Here is a 20,307-nt window from a genome sequence, read left to right as displayed (position 1 = left end):
GCGGGGCAGGGCCCCGGGGCTGGGCCGTGGCAGGGGGGAGGGGCGGGGCAGGGGGCCATTGGGGGGCGGGGCTGGGCCGTGGCAGGGGGGAGGGGCGGGGCAGGGGGCCAGTGGGGGGCGGGGCAGGGCCCCGGGGCTGGGCCGTGGCAGGGGGGGGGGGCGGGGCAGGGGGCCATTGGGGGGCGGGGCAGGGCCCCGGGGCTGGGCCGTGGCAGGGGGGAGGGGCGGGGCAGGGGGCCATTGGGGGGCGGGGCAGGGCCCCGGGGCTGGGCCGTGGCAGGGGGGAGGGGCGGGGCAGGGGGCCATTGGGGGGCGGGGCAGGGCCCCGGGGCTGGGCCGTGGCAGGGGGGAGGGGCGGGGCAGGGGGCCATTGGGGGGGGGCAGGGCCCCGGGGCTGGGCCATGGCAGGGGGGAGGGGCTGCCGGGAGAACAAACCCGCGGTCTCGGCTGGAAGCGCGGGGGCTGCCGGGAGCGGAGCGAGGGGGCGGGGCCGCGCGGGGGCTGCCGGGAGCGGAGCGGGGCCGCGCGGGGGCTGCCGGGAGCGGAGCGAGGGGGCGGGGCCGCGCGGGGGCTGCCGGGAGCGGAGCGGGGGGGCGGGGCCGCGCGGGGGCTGCCGGGAGCTGTAGTCCGGGCGGGCCCGGTGCGGAGCGATGCAGAAATACGAGAAGCTGGAGAAGATCGGGGAAGGTACCGGGGCGGTCGGACCGCGTCGCGTCGCGTCTCATCTGCCCGTAGTCGCCGCCTCGGGCCAGGCCCCGCTCGGTTCAGGGCCGGGCAGGGGCTGTGGCTGTGGCTGTGGCCGGGGCCGGGGCTGGGGCTGGGGCTGGGGCTGGGGCTGCGGTGGGGGAGGGGCGGGGGCTGGGGCTGCGGTGGGGGAGGGGCGGGGGCCGGGGCTGGGGCTGCGGTGGGGGAGGGGCGGGGGCCGGGGGCGGGGGCCGGGGGTCGGGGCTGGGGCTGCGGTGGGGGAGGGGCGGGGGCCGGGGCTGGGGCTGGGGCTGCGGTGGGGGAGGGGCGGGGGCCGGGGGCGGGGGCCGGGGCCGGGGCTGGGGCTGCGGTGGGGGAGGGGCGGGGGCCGGGGCCGGGGCTGGGGCTGCGGTGGGGGAGGGGCGGGGTCCGGGGGCGGGGGCCGGGGCCGGGGCCGGGGCTGCCGTGCGGGTTGGGCTGGGAGTCAGGTGCTGCAGATGCTGTAGGGTTGAGCTTGAGGTTAGGGGGCTGGCACTAGGGTGCTTGCTTCTCACAGCCTCTCCCCCCAGGGACCTACGGGACCGTGTTCAAAGCCAAGAACAGGGAGACCCATGAGATCGTGGCACTGAAGAGAGTCCGGCTAGATGATGATGACGAGGTGACCAGCCCACTCCGCTCTGTTGTCCAGCAGTGGCCAGGCATCATGTCTCTGGCTCCCTCGGGGACCAGATGTGGGCTGCAGCTGCAAGCAGATGTTCCCAGCTGCAGGGGAGCAGGTTTGGGCCCAAGCCGCTGCTCTGAGCTGCCTATCCCGGGTGCTGGGGATGGGGGCTCATCACCCTTTGCGGTTCCTGGGTCCTGTTCTATTGTTTCTGCCCCATTGGGCTTGAAGCTAATGCCTTTCTGTGCGTTTGGCCAGTCCCCTGTTGGGGGCACGTAAGATCCTGGCTCTGTGGGGCAGCATATGCTGATAGCCCCCCCTCTCTCTCCCTCTCCTCTTCTCTAGGGTGTTCCCAGCTCCGCCCTGCGGGAGATCTGCCTGCTCAAGGAACTGAAACACAAAAATATCGTCAGGCAAGGACACGCCTTGTGCCAGGCAGGCCAGGGGGCTCTGGATGGGGCTGGGTTTGGATCTGGACTTGTGGAGCTCCTGGGTGCTGTGTGGCATTGTCTCCCCTCTGCTCTCCTCTCCACGAGTCCCGTAGGAGCTGCGGTGGAGCTGTGAGGAGCGTGGCCCTCTCCCGGCCCACACAGAGTCCTGTAACACGCTGCTCAGGGAAAGTGTTTGTACCTTTCACAGCAGATTTGCCGATGGGGTGACCTGCTTGTTTTCTACCCAGGACCCCAGCACTATGTCCCCTGAGGCAAAGGGGTGAGGGCCTGCCCTGGACCCCCTTTCCCCGGGGTGCATGCTCTCGGTACTGGGGCTGGTAGGAGGCCCCATGCTATTGAAAGGCCTGTGTGCTCCTGCTGGGGACACTCACTGGGTTTTCCCTGCATTGCAGGCTGCACGATGTCCTGCACAGTGACAAGAAGCTGACGCTGGTGTTTGAGTTCTGTGACCAGGTGAGCTGGGGACATGGAGCTCACAGGAGACTGAAGGCCCTGGGGGTCCGTGGGCTCCCCTGCCTCCAGGAGGAAACGGGGAGCCCAGGGTGAAATCCACTGTCCTCCCCGAGGGGGAGCGGAGTTGCCTGGGTTCCCCTGAGCTCCCCAGCTCCCCTTTGATGCAGGCATCCCTCTTTTCCCGCCAGGACCTGAAGAAATACTTTGACAGCTGCAATGGGGACCTGGACCCTGAGAACGTCAAGGTGGGTCTGCAGGGCCAGGCTAGGATGGTGCCTTGCGGGGGTGGGGGTGCCAGTCACAGCACCCAGCTTGGTAGCCCCTATGAGCAGCCCCCTGCCAAGGTCCGTTCTGAGTTGGCAGCTCCCCAGGCTCGCAGCATCACAAGCTGCTCCTCCCAGACTGGCCAGTCTTGGTTCCCTTAGGCCTGGCGGGGGAGAATCCCCTGCTTCCTGGAGCCAACGCCCGCCCTGGCTGGGGCACGGGTAGGTTTGAGGTCTATCTGGAGCATGCTCACTGCTGCCCTCTCTTCTAGTCCTTCATGTACCAGCTGCTGAAGGGCCTCGCCTTCTGCCACAGCCGAAACGTGCTGCACAGAGACCTCAAACCCCAGAACCTGCTGATCAACAGAGTGAGTGACCCACGCAGCCAGACGGGGGCCAGTGCTGCTGCTGGGCTGGAGTGTGGGGCATTGACAGGGCTGATCGGGATTGAGGGGGACTGGCAGGGCTGGCGGGAGCCCAGGGTTGCGTTAGCAGGGTCTGTGGGTTGGGATTGGGAGTACGAGCAGGCTGGTGGGGATCCTAGGGCTCGGCTAACGGGCTGCAGGTTGGGATTTAGGGGGAGCGGCAAAGTTGTGGTGGGGATTCCAGAGCTGGGCTAGCAGGGGCTGTGGATTGTGACTGAGGGGGAGCCCAGGGCAGGGGGGGAGCCCAGGGCAGGGTTGGGGGGCTGTTCATTGTGTCCTCTCACCTGCTCCTCTTGGGGCTATAGTCTTTGCCTCCTGAGCACAGGGCAGGAGCTTTGCTGTTTCTCTGGCTCTGGTTGGCAGCCGCAGTTCCTGGCAGGTGGCGCGCTCTGCATGACTGATTCTCTGTGGCTGGTTCATCTTCTTCTCTTGGCAGAATGGGGAGCTCAAACTGGCCGACTTTGGTTTGGCTCGGGCCTTTGGGATCCCTGTGCGCTGTTATTCAGCAGAGGTGAGTGGTCGGGGACGTCCTGGGGGCATGGGCACACATCCGCTGCAGGGGCCCTTTCAGCAATTCGGCTACTGTGTACTGGCTGTTCTATGCAGCTACTGGACAGGCTGTTCTACAGGGAGCTAGAATCTAGTTCTTCGCTGTGAGAGGAGAGCACTGGCCCCCCAGCGTGCAAGGGGAGAGCGCCCCTCTTCCTCCCGCTGTGCAGCCCCCCCCCAGCGTGTGAGGGGAGAGCACCCCGCCACCTCACAGGCCCCCAGCACCAAGTTAGGGTAGTGAGGTCAGCGCTGACTGCGAGGGGAGAGCACCCCCTGCTGAGCCCCCTCCCCTCTCCCTGCAGCTCAGCCCTACCTAGAGCTGCACTGATGCATGGGGGGGGCAGCGCTGTCTCTGGGGGAGAGCGCCCTGCCCCACCCCCATTCTTCCTTCTCCGCCAGCAGTGGTGGTTCATGGTGGTGGGCTGTTTACATCCTGTCTTCCCAGCTCGGCCAGTGCTTCCGCTTGGATCACACAGCGGCTGGGGCAAAGCTAGGAAGAGATAGGATCCTGCTGCTGCTGGCTCTGGGGGGTGTCAGTGGGCCCCATTCTCTGCAGGGCGGATGGGTCAGCAACCGTGCTGGGGTGCTTCAGCAGCCATGGAGGGAGCTGTGGGAGGAAGGGAAAGCTGCCCGATGGCCTGCCCAGAGCTTGGAGCCACATGTGGTGCTCAGGCTGGCAGCTCTGCTGCGTCTCCTGTGGGCTGTTCTCTGGGCAGTGGGGGTCTGACAGCCTGTGTCCGCCCCCTGCAGGTTGTGACACTGTGGTACCGTCCCCCTGACGTGCTGTTTGGTGCCAAGCTCTACTCCACCTCCATAGACATGTGGTCAGCGGGGTGCATCTTTGCAGGTACCTGGGTGCCCAGCTCCCCACTGTGGAGGGGCTGTGCACCGAGTGTGGGGAGCGCGGGAGGGTCTGCAGGGCTCCCTGGGCTCAGCCCCGTCTCTCTCCCCGCAGAGCTGGCCAATGCTGGGCGGCCCCTGTTCCCGGGGAACGATGTGGACGACCAGCTGAAGCGGATTTTCCGATATCCTTTTCAACCTTGGGCAGATTTGTTTAGCAAAGGGTGGGGAGAACAAAGCCAGAGAGACAGGAGCCAAAAGGCCCAGGCCGGGCGACGAATCCTTCCCTTGGGTAACAGGTTTCCTGACCACCTTTGGGTGGGGGGGCATGCGGCTCCCAGCTTTTCCTCCTGGCTGAAGGAGCCCTGGGGGGGGGTGGTAGGATGTGCCTTGGGCAGGGTCTGCAGGCCAGAGCTGAGGTCCTCCCCTCCCCTGTTTGGCTGGCTGGGGCCTGTGGGGGCAGAGATGGCCCTTAACCCGCTCCCACGTTGCTGGGAACCCCAACCGAAGAGCAGTGGCCGGCCATGACTAAGCTCCCAGACTACAAGGTGAGTCCCAGGCTGGGGACGGGCGCCATGGGCCTGACCTGGCGGGGAGGGGCTCTGGGGCCCGCCTTGTCCTCGGAAGCAGGGGGCATGGAGCTGCCCCCTCCGGCCACAAGCTGCAGCTCTTAGGTCCATCAGCGGGTGCCACGAACAACACCTGACAGGTGTGAGCCCCGCACAACGCGCAGGCACTGGGTCCCCTGGAGATGAGCATCTGCAGGGGCTAGCTAGGCCCTCGGAGCACCAGGGCCAGGGAGGGAGCAGCTGCCAGGCCCAGTCTGGGGGTGAGGTTAGAGGCTGTGCGGGGGCAGTCTTAGTGTCTGGAGTGGGAAGGGGGGCGTGGGCCTGTCTCCAGGGGGGATTAGTGCTGGGTCGAGGTTGGCCTGTCTCTGGGGGGAGGTGGAGGGTGGATTATTGCTGGAGGGTGCTCCTAGCTGTCACCCTCTCTCCCCTCAGCCGTACCCCATGTACCCTGCGACGACGTCGCTGCTCAATGTGGTGCCGAAGCTCAATGCCACAGGTCGGGACCTGCTCCAGGTGAGTGCCCCGCTGCCTGGGCTGAGCAGGTGCTGTGGGCCCAGCCCCATGGCACGCAGAGGGGCCTGCTGGCCTCAGGGAGGGGCAGGCCTGTCCCTGGGGGCTGCTGGAGTCCTGTGACTGACCAGGACTGTTTTGGGGCATCTTCGCATATGCAGAGCTGACAGCCCCTCTCTGTTCCCTGTGGGCAGGGGCAGCAGCCGCTCTGCCTGGGCTGTGCTGGGTAGCCAGATGGCTTCTCTGCTGCTGCTCCCCCAACCACCCCTTGGGGAATGGGCTTCTGACTCTCCCCTGCAGCTCCGGGGTGGGGGTGCCTGGCCCCACTGCCCTGCTCCATCCAGGCTGTCCCCACCCCCTCCTCACCCAGCCCCTCTGCTGCCTCCACAGAACCTGCTGAAGTGCAACCCGGTGCAGCGGGTCTCGGCCGAGGAGGCATTGCAGCACTCCTACTTCACGGACTTCTGCCTTCCCTAGAGACTGCCTGGGCCAGGCCAGCACCTGCCCTCTCCAGGGGCGCCTGCGGGAGGGGGGTTCTGGGGCCAGGGCACTGGGTGATGGGCAGGGCCCTGGGACCCCCCCAAGATATTTATTAGGTTTTTAACACATTGCAGTGCCTGGTTTTATACCAGTCTCTGCGGGGACCCCATGGACAGGAGCCAGCCCCCCTCCCTGCCCTGCTGCAAGCACCCATTGCCCCTGTACCGTGCAGCGTCATCTGCCTCCCCCGGGACAGGGACGGCCCTGGGGTTCCAGTGGGGCACAGGAAAGAGGGGAGCTGCTGCTGTCCCTTACTTCATCGGAGGTCTGGGGGCAAGAGATGGCTCCTCCCAGGCTGGTGTGGGATGTGATGCCCCCGGCGCTGGCTGCCCATTCTTGCCACGTCCCCTGCAGGCCTCTGGGCCCTGGCCGTGCCCCTGCCTGGGTGGGGCCCCCTTCCAGCTGGGACTCCTTGGGGGCCAGGCAGCTTCCCTCCCCCTTGTAACATGCTCCTGTGTGGCTGAAGGTGTATGTTTAATTTCATAAACAGTTCCCCTCCCCCAGCCTGCGTCCTGCGCTCTCGTCCCTTCCATGGTGGGAGGGGGCTGCTGGGGCTGCCCCTGGCAGGCAGAGAATGGAGGCTGGGTCAGACCTGTGGCTCGGGGTGCTGACGCACCTGCCCTGCTGTTCATGGGAGGGGCAGTGGGCCTGGCTGCAGCGGGGGGGGGGGGAGACTGGAAGGTGGGGGGGCTGCTGATACCCCAGGGCCCTGCAGGGCCTGGGGAGAGCCTGGCTGTGGTGACGATGGGGAGTTGGCTCCAGAGTCCTGTGGGGTGAGCTGCAGAGAGAAGCCCGGTGACGGGGGAGACGCCTGCTGGCCGAGGGGACAGCCCGTGGGCTGCTGGTAGAGAGAGCCTGGCCTAGGGCCCACTTGGCAGCTACCCCTTTGCTCCCACTACTCGCAACACCAAGCTATGGTCCGCCTCGTGCCCGTCTCTGTAGGCCCAGCCTAGCACTCTCCCCTCGAGCCCTGTGTGGGCCCTGCAGGGCCCCCCAGGCCTGGTCCAACCCTGCCTCCCCCTCCCCCAATGACTCGTGCCTGCTTAGGGCCCTCCCGTCCTGGAACTGACCAAGCAGAGATGGGAAGTCGGAACCACCAGGTGGGTTTTAATGATACACAGGATCCGCGCTAGGCTGGAGAGGTGCAAGCTGCAGCTGTCTCTGCGCTGGAGGGAAGAGGGGAGGCAGGGGGCACAGATGGGCAAGGGGAGCAGGTGATGGGGGTGCTGCAAGCAGCTCATGCAGATACGTGGCCAGCAGGACTCTCAGACGGGTCACTAGCACAAAGGGCCTGGTCGGTCCCTGGGGCCTCCCAGTCTCCATGTGCCCCAGCACAGGGGCTAGGGGCCACCCCCTGCCTCTCCCCATTGCAGGGCCTGGGAAGACCAGGAGTGCAAGCTGCACCCATCCCTGGGGGCCAGCCATCCTGAGGGAGTTGTGAGGGTGCTGTGCCCTGGGGCTGGGGAGCCCTGTGGCTCTCATACAGCTGGGAGAGGTTCCCTGGGGTGGGGCTGCAGGCAGGGGGAGGCTGGGCCGAGCTCAGTGATGGGGGTAGAGGCCTCCGGGGAGGGGAGAGCTGGCTCCGTTCTCTGTGCCCTGGCTGGGAGGCAGCCAGGCACCATGGCTTGTCAAAGGTGCTGGCTTCCACCCCTGGGGCAGCTGGAATGATCATGGCCAGGGCAGGGCACTCCAGCGCTGGGCTCAGCACCCCCCTGCCTGCAGAGGGGCTGACCCCAGGGGATAGCAATCCCCACCCCCGACGGGGCAGGGTGGAAGCCTGAGCATGAGCTCCCCTGTTGAGGGCTGTGCATGGAAGCCCAGTGGTGAATGCTTGGAGCCACAGCTGGCCGGGAGCTGAGTTGGGCCAAGGCCCCACAGAGCCTAGTGTGTGGAAGCCCAGGACTGCACCACCACTGGTGTCTCCTTCCCAGGGGCTGTCCTGGTGCCCTCTGTGCCGCCAAGCCGCATCTGCCTGGCCAGAGCGGCTCAGGTCTTGCTGGAGGCGAGAGGCCAGTGGGCTGGGACTGCAAGGCGCAGCCACCCCCTCAGCACGCAAACTCCTCGAAGTTGCCGAGAGCCGGGTGCCGAGGTAGCATGTTCGGGGTGAAGCCGAGACTGTCCGAGTGGCTGCGCAGGGTGTTACAGGTGCTCTGGGGAGGAACAGGGGGGTAAGAAGCAGGCGGTGTCTCCATCCACCCACCCCATCCCAGATCCTGGCCCTGCTGCCCCTACCGCCGTGGTCTGCCTCCCCTCCCCACGTTCCTGGGTCCCTGCCTGGGAGTGGGGTTTGGCCACCGGTGCCCTGACCCTCCTGGCATGCTCTGATTCCAGGGCTGTGCCATGCTCCCCCAGTTCTGGGCCGGGAGGGTCTGCGGGAGCCACAGGCAATTTGACCTGGGCTGTGTCTGCAGTGTGGGCGTTGATGATGGCCCGGGACGCAGAGGGTGCTAGTAAAATGTGTGATGAGGCTGGGTGGCGCTGTCAGCCAGGCACTGGAGGAGCCTGAGGCAGGGAAAGAGCTAGCCCAGGGGGAAGAGGGGCAGCTGGGGGGCGGCTGGGCTGAGCGGAGGGAGCAGGGCAGAGCTGGGGGGGTGTGGGTGCGAGGGTGGAGTGGATCAGGTTGCAAGGGGGGATGATGGGCCGGGGTTGCCTGCACGAGCAGGGGCCTGGCCTTAGTGCCAGGAGGTCACTGCCAAGCCTGCAGTCCTGTGTGGATGTTGCTGGCTGGTTGCCGCGGGGGACCCTACGCTTGCCCGACAGCCACAGGCCCCCTGAGAGGTGCCAGCACTCGGGAATGGCTCCTCCAGAGGGCCAGAGCCGGCTGTAGCTGCCACGGGCCGAGGCCCTGCCCTGCCTGGGGTGTGACTGCCTGGCCGGTGTGTGAGCCTGGCACTGTCCGTGTCCACTGGGACCACGTAGCCTCCCGCAGAGCCCAGGGCACAGCTCTGCCCAGGGACTCCTGGCCCAGCTGAACTAGAGGGGGGCAGTTGGAGACCCGCCCAGCCTGGATTCACTGACCCTGTGTGACAGAGACACCCCCCACTACCCCTCCGGTCAGTCGTTCCAATGGGGGCGACCCTCCCTGGGGAAAATCTGCTCCTTATTCCCAGCCAGAACAGCTCTTGTCTACGGCCGTTCACTCCGACAGGCAGGGCGTCTGCCCCAGAGCCCCCTCCCCTGCACAGACGAGGCTCCGGGCACCCGCAGACGGTGCTCACCGCACCGCCGACCCCTCCCCTGCACAGACTAAGGCAGCTTAATCTATGCTGCAGGGTCTGCAGAGCTCAACCCCTCACTGGCTCTTTTCTGACCCCGCCACTTGGTCAATCCCTGTTCTGAAGAGCAGGTGCCAGTGCAGGCCACAGCAGCCCGGGATGGCTCCGGAGCAGGGGCTGAATCACCGGGCTCCTCCTTTGGCCCCGGGCCGCACGCAGGGAGCCCTGCTGGGTGTGTGCCACCCTGGTCCCAGGCACCGTTCGAAGTCCCAGACCCCACGGTGTGCCTGTGCCCCACACTGTAGTAAACCCTCCATCCCTTGGGCAGGTGTGAGCCCAGCTAGCTCTCTTCCCGGGCAGAGATCTCAGGCCGGGGTGAAGGCAAAGCTGAGCCCTCCCTAGAGTGGCTGTGCCCAGAAACTGGCACTCAGCCCCAGCCGCTCTGGCTCCCGCCTGGCCCTGACACTAGGGGCCCTGCGGAGCAGCGGGGATGCGCTGCACTTAGGGTGTGGCTTTGGGGCAGTTCTGGGTTCACCAAGAAATAATGAACGCGTGGGTGCAAAGGGGCATGTACACTACCCCAGTGGACCACGGCAGGTCAGTATGGGGGGGCTCACTCTCCTGCACTCCCAGGACCCCCTCCCCCTGCCACACTGGGGCAGGATGAGGGGGTTGGGGCGGGGTGGAGGATGCTGCTGCAGGCCATCCACTGAATCAGGAGGAACCTATGGGGGCCTCCCACTTGAGCCAGAGCCTGCCCCACGCTGCAGGGGACGAGCGACCCGGCTCTATGCTTGCTCACACCTGGCTGCGGCTCATCCAGGGGCCTTTATCGCCTGTGTGGTGCAGCGCCAGAGCCTGGCAGCCAGTGCCCGCAGGCAGCCCTGTGCCCCGCCTTCGCGTGGATACGGCCCTGCCCCCACGTCCGCACGGATGCTGCAGCAACACCTTGCCTATAGCAGTCGGTTCCAAATTCTTTTTCTGGCTACCCAGTTAAAGAAAATGGTTGATGGCCATGACCCAACGGAGCTGGGGGTAAGGGGTTTGGGGTGGGGGAGGGGCTCAGGGCTGCAGGGTGGGGCCAGGAATGAGGGGTTCAGGGTGTGGGAAGAACTCAGGGTTGGGGTGCAGGAGGAGGTCAGGGCTCTGGGGTGGGGCCAAGGATGAGGGGTGCAGGAGGGGGCTCAGGCAGGGGATTGGGGCACAGGCTTACCATGGGCGGCTCCTGCAGTGGGGGTGCTAAGGCAGGTTTCCTGCCTGTCCTGACACTGCGGACTGCGCTACGCCCTGGAAGTGGACCAGCAGCAGGTCCGGCTCCGAGGTGGAGGCGCGCAAGCGGCTCTGCATGGTTCTCGCCCGCAGGCACGCCCCCCCCCCAGCTCCCATTGGCCAGGAACCTGCTAATAGGAGTGTGGAGCCAGTGCTCAGGGCGGGGGCAGCACATGCCACCCTGTGGCCCCCTGCCTAGGAGCCGGACCGTCTGCTGGCCGTTGCTGGCGCGCAGCGCGGTGCCAGAACAGGTAGGGACAAGCCTGCCTTAGCCAAGCAGCACCGCCAATGGGACTTTTAATGGCCCGGTCGGTGGTGCTGCCCAGAGCTGCCGCGACCCAGGGCCTTCAATTCCACGGCCCAGTACTGGGTCCCGAACCGCAGTTTGAAAACCGCTGGGCTAGAGGAAGTGGGGGCAGGGCCACCGAGCGCTAACATGCCCCAGTCTTGCTGCGGGGTTCTGCCGGGTGGCGCTAAATCCAGCAGGTGGGGCGGCAGGGCCAGCCTGGGGATGTCACAGCCCGTGCAGAGGGGACCCCGGGGAGACAGCGGCAGCCCGATCCCCAACAGGCCTCAGCGCTGCAGGGTGCCGGGCTGGGCGGTTCTGGGGGGACGGGGGAAGGTCGGGGGCCCCTCCCTTGGCAGGGCGGTTCTGGGGGGACGGAGGAAGGTCGGGGCCCCTCCCCTGGCAGGGCGGTTCTGGGGGGATGGGGGAAAGTCAGGGGCCCCTCCCCTGGCAGGGTGGTTCTGGGGGGAGGGGGGAAGCTCAGGGGCCCCTCCTCTTGCAGTGCACCCAGGGGCTGGTTACCAGGTTGTCGCTGTTATTTCTCTGGGGTCTCTTCTTGTTCTTGTAAAAGCTGAGGAGTTTGTCCCGAAACACCTGGGGGGAGATAACCGGGTCATTACCAACAGGAGGGGAGTGGGGGAGGCTCTGCAATGACCTCTTGGGGAGGTCCCTACAGTTGGGGGGTCGTAGCTCCTTTGTACTTCCCCTGCTCGCTGTCCCTGCCTGGGAGAGTCCAAGGGGTGGCACTAGCCTGGGTGGCGGGAGCCCCAGTTTCGAGTCTCTGTTCACCCTGTGGGGCGCTGGGCAACCCCATCTGGCCCATGGGAGCACAGCCCAGCCCTACTTCTTGGGGGGGCAGGGAAATTCACGAAGGGGTGAGCTGTGCCCAGTGCTGCAGTGAGGGGCACAGCTGGGCCATGGACACCCCCTGTAACCAAGTGGGAATTCTTTGTAATATTTTAATCATGCTTGAGTGGGCCTCAGTTTCCCCTATGTGCTGCATTCTTACCTATTGGCGGGGGGGGGGAAGGCTCATAGAGGAGGGCGTGCGTGGGGGCCAGCGGGGGACGGGGAGAGGGGCTGGGGGCACATGTGGCTGTGGTCGGCATTGAAGCTGAACCAGTCTCAGGAGCGTTGTCAAGGGGGAAGGCTCGGGGGGGCACCAAGGCTGGGGGGGGAACCAAGGTTCGGGGGAGAACAAAGAGCCCCCTGCCCACTGCTGCTCGGCCCCGTGGCCTCACCTCGTACAGGTAGTCGAAGATCTCCAGGATGGTGAGGATGCTGGCCCCGATGAACAGCCCCATCTGGCCCCCGATGTCCCCTGGGGGCAGGGGCAGAGCGTGAGCGGGAAGCCGGGCCGCACCCACCCGACGCTGCTCCTGCAGCAGGCAGGGGCCAGCCCCATCCACGCCCACAGAGAGTCATGAGGGGCACTGCTCCCTGCCCCACTGCAAGTGCTCACCCAGCCCCCCTGGACACTCACCGAGCAGCCCCCCCCCAGCACTCACCCCCCCGGGCACTCACCCAGCCCTGCCCCCTCGGCACTAACACCCCCTTGGGCACTCACCCAGCCCCCCCCCGGCACTCACACGCCCCTGGACACTCACCCAGCAGCACCCCCCACACTCACCCAGCCCCCCCCCCGGCACTCACACACCCCTGGGCACTCACCCAGCCCCCCCGGCACTCACACCCCCGGCACTCACCCAGTCCCTCCCCAGGCACTCTCACACCCCTGGGCACTCAGCCAGCTCCCCCCTGGCACTCACACACCCCCTGGCACTCACCCAGCCCCCCAGGCACTCACACACCCCCTGGCACACACCCAGCCCCCCGGGCACTCACACACCCCTGGGCACTCACCCAGCCTCCCCCAGGCACTCGCACACCCCCAGGCACTCACCCAGCCCCTGGGCATACACCAAGCCCTCCTGGCACTCACACACCCCCGGGCAATCATCCAGCCCCCCCAGCACTCACACCCCCCGGGCACTCACCCAGCCCTCCCGGCACACACAGACCCCCAGGCACTCACCCAGCAGCACCCCCCCAGCACTCACTCAGCCCCCCCGGGCACTCACTCAGCCCCCAGCACTCACCCAGCAACCCCCAGGCACTCACACCCCCTGGCACACACCCAGCCCCCCTGGCACTCACACCCCCCCAAGGCACTCACCCAGCCCCCCCCGGGACTCCCACACCCCTGGGCACTCACCCAGCCCCCCCCCAGCATTCACCCAGCCCTCCCGGCACACACAGACCCCCGGACACTCACCCAGCCCCCCTGGCACTCACACCCCCCCACGGGCACTCACCCAGCTCCCCCCCCGGGCACTCACTCAGCCTCCCCCGACACACCCACCTGGGCACTCACCCAGCACCCCCGTCACCCAGCCCCCCCGGGCACTCACCCAGCCCTCCTGGCACACACAGACCCCCAGGCACTCACCCAGCAGCACCCCCCCAGCGCTCACTCAGCCCCCCCGGGCGCTTACTCAGCCCCCAGCACTCACCCAGCAACCCCCAGGCACTCACACCCCCTGGCACATACCCAGCCCCCCTGGCACTCACACCCCCCCAAGGCACACACCCAGCCCCCCCCGGCACTCCCACACCCCTGGGCACTCACCCAGCCCCCCCCCCGGCATTCACCCAGCCCTCCCGGCACACACAGACCACCAGACACTCACCCAGCCCCCCTGGCACTCACACCCCCCCATGGGCACTCACCCAGCTCCCCCCCCGGGCACTCACTCAGCCCCCCCCGACACACCCACCTGGGCACTCACCCAGCACCCCCGTCACCCAGCCCCCCCCGGCATTCACCCAGCCCTCCCGGCACACACAGACCCCCAGGCACTCACCCAGCAGCACCCCCCGGACACTCACCCAGCCCCCCTGGCACTCACACCCCCCCATGGGCACTCACTCAGCCCTCCCCGACACACCCACCTGGGCACTCACCCAGCACCCCCGTCACCCAGCCCCCCCTGGGCACTCACCCAGTCCCCCCGGGCACTCACTCAGCGCCCCCCCCCGGCACTCACCCAGCACTCCTGGCACACACAGACCCCCGGGCACTCACCCAGCAGCACCCCCCCGGACACTCACCCAGCAGCCCTGCCACCTCATATGCTTTCTTCTGCTCGATGGTCTCATAGTTCAAGGCTTCAAAGAAAATGTCCAGCACCAGCACATTGTCCCTGGGGGGCAGCAGCGGCCAGGCCAGGCATAGACAGACAGACAGACAGACAGACGGGGTGAGTCCAAGTGACCAGTGTGGTGACACCAGGGCCCTGCAGGGCTGGTGTGGGCCCTGGGGGGCAGGCTGGGAGGAGCAAAAGGGGGGGAGTATGCTGTCCGCAACAAGGGGGGCGCACTGTGGGGTTGTGGTGGGGGATGTGCTGTCCGCAGGAGGGTGCTGTGGGGGGGTCGTGCTGTGCAGGGGGGTTAAGTCTGGGGGACTGTGTGCAGGGGTGATGTCTGGGGGGCTGTGTGGGGGGGGTTATGTTTGAGGGGGCTGTGGGGGGTCATGCTGTGTGCGGGGATGTGACGAAGTGGGACTGTTCTTAATGTTTCCTCTGAATATTGTGGGGGGTGCCTCAGTTTCCCCTTAAGTATCTAGGGGGTGGGATAAGGGCGTGTGATCGTTTCAGAGCCCTAGAGGGCAGGTGTGTGCAGGGGTCTGGACACAGAGAATGGCCGACACCCTGTTTCCTGGCCACTGATGGCCTGGGCCCTTCCCCCCTGCAAGGTGAGAGCTAAAGGGTTGGAGAACAAAGGAATCCGGTGACCTCCTGGCCCGGGAAAGGGACAAAGCCGAGAGGTGGAGAGAGTTTCAGTTTGGGGCTCGCTGGGGACGAGGAGTGAAGCACAGACGGGGATGTCTGGCTCACTGCCCCCCCCCCCCCAAATGGACCCAGCTGAGGGGTACTGGTCTCTGCACCTACAAGCTCTGTGTTAGACCCTGTTCCTGTCGTCTAATAAACCTTCTGTTTTACTGGCTGGCTGAGAGTCCCGTCTGACTGCAGAGTTGGGGGGCAGGACCCTCTGGCTGCCCCAGAACCCCGCCTGGGCGGACTTGCTGTGGGAAGCGCACGGAGGGCAGAGGATGCTGGATGCTCCGAGGTCAGACCCAGGAAGGGGGGAGCCGGGTGAGCTGTGTGTCCTGCAGACAGGCTGCTCCCAGACAGGAGACTCCCCCAGAGTCCTGCCTGGCTTTGTAGGGAGCAGTTCCAGAGCATCGCCCGGGGACTCCGTGACAACTGGTGGCAGGGGTGGGATGTACTGCACCCTGCGGATTGCGCTTCCTGCAGTAAGTGTCTGGGGAGCAGTAAATCGAAGGGGGATTGACGAGGACCAGGCGTGCTGAAGGCTCAGAGAGGAGCGGTTTTGGGGGGCAGTTAACCCCTGGGACTGTGACCAGCAAGAAGGACTGTGCAGTAATGGGGTCCCCCTATGGACTGTGGTGGAGGAACCTGCGGCTTGGCCTTGGGAGAGAGAAGGACTTTTGCAGTAACAAGGTTCCCCTGGGGATTGCAGCGAGCGGTCCCGGGGCGGAGTAGTCTGCAGCTCAACCCTGGCAAAGAGGGGGTGACCTCGAGAAGGACTGGCACACTAGGGGTTCTCCCTGGAGACCGTGGGGACCTGAGAGCACACAGGCCTGTGAGTCCACCACAACTTGGGAAGAGCGGAGTGAGGGCCTGTCACCGTCTCCATAAGAAGGACATTGTGACCCTGTGCAGAAAGAGAGGGTTGCGCATTGGAAAGTTCACCAAAGCACAGTCAATCGTGCAGCTGGAGGAGGATGATCGCTCTAAGGAACAGACCCAGACGGGGCTATAGCAGGATCTGGGAGCAGCTGAAGTGGTAGCCAGACATCCCCGAGAGTCCTGTCCCCAGCCAGATGGAGGTCTTCACGATCGGGTTCCCCATCAGGGGATCAGAGATCGATGGGATTGGAGCTGAGTCCGAGAGAGCAAGAGGACTGTGAGAGACAGCGAGAGCCCGAGAAAGAGCTGCAGAAGCAGCAGCAGCATGAACTGGCGATGGTGGAGCGGAGAGGCAGAGGGGACCTGCCAGGGGTGAGTGGGGATAGACCCCGGGGTGCCAGTTCCGCAGGGAACCTCGAGACTAAATTGCTGTCCTGGGTTAAGGGGGGGATGTGGATGCCACCTCACTGCCTTTGAGCAGGCTGGCAATTTGAACCAGGGGGACCCTGCAGAAAAGCCCCGGTGTCTAGCTCCCTTGCTGGGTCCCAAGGCCATAGACTCCATCAGCCGGATAGGTGGGGAGGTGGACAGGCTCCCACTTCTGACCCCAACCTATATGTGTGTGTGGAGTTTCCTGGGGCCAGGCCCCTCAGATCCCCAGTGGGAGCGGAAGGTGATGGTCAATGGGGAGACATTCCTGGGGTGGTGAGATCCTGGGACAGAGAACCGTTGTCAGGCCCTGGGTGGTGCAGCCTGAGATGCTGAGGGGCTGTGTGAGGGTCCCAGGAATGAAGCCCCTCGCCCTGCCTATGGCCCAGATCCCTGTGCAGACCCAGGAGGGGTGGAGCTGGCTGGTCATTGGGGTTCTCCAGGATACCAGCTGTGAGACCCTGTTGTGGGGTGACTATGTCTCTTTGGGACAGGATCCAGGCCCTGCTCGTGTAACTGCCAAGGGTTTGAATTTGAATCCAGGGAACCAATCGGCGGAGAGGGAAATGGTCAGTGAAAATGCAGATGACCTGGCTGGCAGTGGGGAGGAGCTGTTAGGCTCAGGCTACCTGCCTGCCTGTAACCAGACCTCTGGGGCTGGGTGGGACAGAGAGATGCTCCCCGCCCCCTTGCACACCAGAGTGATGGCTCAGGGGGCTCATGCTGGCTCTGATGCAGTGAGGAAGGCAGTGAGCTTGCTGCCTACCCCCACTGGGACAGCAAGAGCAGCTCTGAGCACAGTGGGAGCTGAGACCCCCAGCTGAGTGGGGGGAGACACAGGCAGGGCAGGGGATCTGTTGGGAGTGGCAAGGTGCTTGGTAAGGAAAGTTTGGATGAGCCTAGGCAGCCTTGTGAGCTGATGGCTGTGTCTAGTCAGCAGGGTGGGAATGGCCCTAAGTTTGTGTCTGCTCGGGAGAATGGCCCTGTAACTAGGTCACATCCAGTTAGTGTCTATGTAAAATCCCAGAGCCCAGACGATTCTGGTGCTTGTATTTTGCCTGTTGCTAGTGTGTGGCTGGGAAAGGGTGTAGCAACCCTGTGTCTAATCAGGGTGAGATCCTAGCCAGGGCACAAGGAGAGCAGAAAGGTGATTTGATTGTGTTACCTACTGAGGGTGTGGAAACCTGTAGCAAGAAGGAAAAGATTCCTGAACTTGTGTGTGGCAAAGGGAAGGAGAAGGCTTCCAACCTTTTATCTAGGGAGTCTGTAAGTTTGCCTGAAAGGGGATTGTGTAGGAATCCGCCTGATGGGCCAGAGGTAATTCTGGATGTAAGTGAGACCCAGAAAGAGTCTGTTGTTGCTCAGGAAAGTGTTCCTCTAGAGCAAGCCCTAGGTGAAGAGGGTAAGGGCAGAATTTCTGTGAAGGGTGAATTGTTGCATAGAAAAGCCCCAGGGAAAGGAATCCTCCTGGAGTCTTTGCAAGCAGTTTACTGCCACTGAAGGGTGTGAAAGTGATTTAATCAAGAAAGTTTCAGTTCCTAACAGCCAGAAATTTTCTGTTGTAAATGAAGCCACTGACTTTCCTGTTGAAAGATCCAGTGTGGATGGCTTTGAGAAGGTCTCAAATGGAGTGAAAGCTGTTAAGAAAGTTAAACAGTCCTATAACCAAGTGGCTGTGTTTGGCCAGTTTGTTGGGGAGACAAGGTTGTTGAGAAAGGGATGTCTCCATGCTAGTTCTGTAAGTGAACAGTGTGTGGCCCAGGTCAAGATGGGGGCTCTTAACCAAGAGAGCCCGAATTGCAGGCCTCCAGACTGGAGCGCTGGGAGAAGACCCGATCCCAGTTTGATCCCTGGGGTTTTGGGGTGGCAAAAGGGCACGGGCCGCATAAACCTTCCCACATGTGGCCTGTGAGTGCTATCGACCACCCCTGACTTAAGGGAGGGCGTGAAACTGGAAGGGTCTGGTGTATCTCCCACCAAGGAACCGGAGAGATGCTGGGGCATCCATGGGAATGTTGGTGGCTTCGAACTTCCCCAGATCACCGGCTAAAGTGACCCCGCTCAGTTCAGTCTCGAAGGGGGGAGAGATGTGATGAAGCGGGACTGTTAATGTTTCCTCTGAATATTGTGGGGGTGCCTCAGTTTCCCCTTAAGTATCTAGGGGGTGGGATAAGGGTGTATGATCGTTGCAGAGCCCTAGAGGGCGGGTGTGTGCAGGGGTCTGGACACAGAGTATGGCCAACGCCCTGTTTCCTGGCCACTGATGGCCTGGCCCTTCCCCCCTGCAAGGTGAGAGCTAAAGGGCTGGAGAACAAAGGGATCCGGTGCCCTCCTGGCCCAGGAAAGGGACAAAGCCCAGGGGTGGGGGCTGGAGAGGGTTTCAGTTTGGGGCTGGCTGGGGACGAGGAGTGAAGTGTAGACAGTGAAATGCAGACATGGTTGTCTGGCTGACTGCCCCCCAAAATGGACCCAGCTGAGGGGTCCTGTTCTCTGCACCTACAAGCTCTGTGTTAGACCATGTTCCTGTCGTCTAATAAACCTTCTGTTTTACTGGCTGGTTGAGAGTCACGTCTGACTGCGGAGTTGGGGGGCAGGACCCTCTGGCTTCCCCAGGACCCCGCCTGGGCGGACTCGCTGTGGGAAGCGCATGGAGGGGCAGAGGATGCTGGATGCTCCGAGGTCAGACCCAGGAAGGGGGGAGCCGGGTGAGCTGTGTGTCCTGCAGACAGGCTGCTCCCAGAGAGGAGACTCCCCCAGAGTCATAGAATCATAGAATCATAGAATATCAGGGTTGGAAGGGACCCCAGAAGGTCATCTAGTCCAACCCCCTGCTCAAAGCAGGACCAAGTCCCAGTTAAATCATCCCAGCCAGGGCTTTGTCAAGCCTGACCTTAAAAACCTCTAAGGAAGGAGATTCTACCACCTCCCTAGGCAACGCATTCCAGTGTTTCACCACCCTCTTAGTGAAAAAGTTTTTCCTAATATCCAATCTAAACCTCCCCCATTGCAACTTGAGACCATTACTCCTCGTTCTGTCATCTGCTACCATTGAGAACAGTCTAGAGCCATCCTCTTTGAAACCCCCTTTCAGGTAGTTGAAAGCAGCTATCAAATCCCCCCTCATTCTTCTCTTCTGCAGACTAAACAATCCCAGCTCCCTCAGCCTCTCCTCATAAGTCATGTGCTCTAGACCCCTAATCATTTTTGTTGCCCTTCGCTGTACTCTTTCCAATTTATCCACATCCTTCCTGTAGTGTGGGGCCCAAAACTGGACACAGTACTCCAGATGAGGCCTCACCAGTGTCGAATAGAGGGGAACGATCACGTCCCTCGATCTGCTCGCTATGCCCCTACTTATACATCCCAAAATGCCATTGGCCTTCTTGGCAACAAGGGCACACTGCTGACTCATATCCAGCTTCTCGTCCACTGTCACCCCTAGGTCCTTTTCCGCAGAACTGCTGCCGAGCCATTCGGTCCCTAGTCTGTAGCGGTGCATTGGATTCTTCCATCCTAAGTGCAGGACCCTGCATTTATCCTTATTGAACCTCATTAGATTTCTTTTGGCCCAATCCTCCAATTTGTCTAGGTCCTTCTGTATCCTATCCCTCCCCTCCAGCGTATCTACCACTCCTCCCAGTTTAGTATCATCCGCAAATTTGCTGAGAGTGCAATCCACACCATCCTCCAGATCATTTATGAAGATATTGAACAAAACGGGCCCCAGGACCGACCCCTGGGGCACTCCACTTGACACCGGCTGCCAACTAGACATGGAGCCATTGATCACTACCCGTTGAGCCCGACAATCTAGCCAGCTTTCTACCCACCTTATAAGTCTATAGACTTATAGAGTCCTGCCTGGCTTCATGGGGAGCAGTTCCAGAGCATCGCCCGGGGACGCCGTAACAGGGTGTGATGTCTGGGGGGCTGTGGGGGGCATGCTGTGTGTGTGGGATTATGTTTGGGGGAGGTGTGGGGGGTGATGTCTGTGGGGGCTGTGTGCAGGGGGGCTGTCTGGGGGGCTGTGCATGGGGGGCATGCTGTGTGCAAGGGGTTATGTTTGGGGGGCTGTGGGGGGTTGTGCTGTGCACGGGGGTGATGTCTGGGGGGCTGTGCATGGGGGGCATGCTGTGTGCGGGGGTTATGTTGGGGGGGCTGTGGGGGGTCGTGCTGTGCACGGGGGTGATGTCTGGGGGAGCTGTGCAGGGGGGTTGTGCTGTGCATGGGGGAGGGGACTCACGAGATGTACTGCTCGCTCTTGTTGTACTTCTTGGCCAGGTACTTGGCTGAGGCCTTGCTGGGGATCTTGACCATGGAGAGCTCCTTGCCGTAGCGCACCATGTCACAGGGCGTGCGGCACACACAGAACTCACTGTCCTTCTTCACCAGGAAGTCTGGAGTGCGAGGATGGGTGTGAGCCAAGAACATCCGGAGAACCTCGGGGACG

At 63.9% G+C, this 20,307-nt stretch overlaps 2 protein-coding genes across 3 annotated transcripts in view; one reads left to right on the top strand and one right to left on the bottom strand.

The window, feature by feature from the left end:
• The first annotated feature begins 562 nt into the window (after positions 1-562).
• CDK5 (cyclin dependent kinase 5) lies at positions 563-6,449 on the top strand. 2 transcript variants are annotated; one of them, XM_038388869.1, is made up of 12 exons: positions 563-687; positions 1,254-1,342; positions 1,691-1,758; positions 2,190-2,250; positions 2,439-2,495; positions 2,786-2,881; positions 3,375-3,449; positions 4,238-4,334; positions 4,443-4,512; positions 4,815-4,875; positions 5,329-5,409; positions 5,797-6,449. In XM_038388869.1, the coding sequence occupies exons 1-12, from the start codon at positions 651-653 to the stop codon at positions 5,881-5,883; spliced, it is 879 nt and encodes a 292-aa protein (XP_038244797.1). In that variant the 5' UTR covers positions 563-650; the 3' UTR covers positions 5,884-6,449. The 2 variants fall into 2 exon arrangements, with proteins under 2 accessions (XP_038244797.1, XP_043365768.1); XM_043509833.1 differs by having other exon boundaries at positions 636-792.
• A 584-nt stretch (positions 6,450-7,033) lies between these two features.
• Positions 7,034-20,307, bottom strand: part of ASIC3 (acid sensing ion channel subunit 3) — a 35,153-nt gene continuing 21,879 nt past the window's right edge. Inside the window, exons 10-14 of the mRNA XM_043507148.1 lie at positions 20,101-20,254; positions 13,828-13,919; positions 11,958-12,037; positions 11,239-11,310; positions 7,034-8,096 (exon numbers count right to left, since the gene is read on the bottom strand). Of these exons, the coding sequence (XP_043363083.1) occupies positions 7,992-8,096; positions 11,239-11,310; positions 11,958-12,037; positions 13,828-13,919; positions 20,101-20,254 (503 nt within the window). The 3' untranslated portion in view covers positions 7,034-7,991. The remainder of the gene's footprint in view (positions 8,097-11,238; positions 11,311-11,957; positions 12,038-13,827; positions 13,920-20,100; positions 20,255-20,307) is intronic.

Source organism: Dermochelys coriacea, chromosome 2, assembly GCF_009764565.3.
Source record: "Dermochelys coriacea isolate rDerCor1 chromosome 2, rDerCor1.pri.v4, whole genome shotgun sequence".
NCBI classification, from domain to species: Eukaryota; Metazoa; Chordata; order Testudines; family Dermochelyidae; genus Dermochelys; species Dermochelys coriacea.
This window is presented reverse-complemented; position numbering and strand designations above follow the sequence as displayed.

Bases quoted from the DNA above. Each gene is read 5' to 3' on its own strand.
- CDK5 (XM_043509833.1), top strand. From the start codon at position 651: ATGCAGAAATACGAGAAGCTGGAGAAGATCGGGGAAGGTACCGGGGCG. The intron at 2,251-2,438 runs GTGAGCTGGGGA...TTTTCCCGCCAG, and splicing joins TGTTTGAGTTCTGTGACCAG to GACCTGAAGAAATACTTTGA. The intron at 4,513-4,814 runs ATATCCTTTTCA...ACCCGCTCCCAC, and splicing joins CAGCTGAAGCGGATTTTCCG to GTTGCTGGGAACCCCAACCG.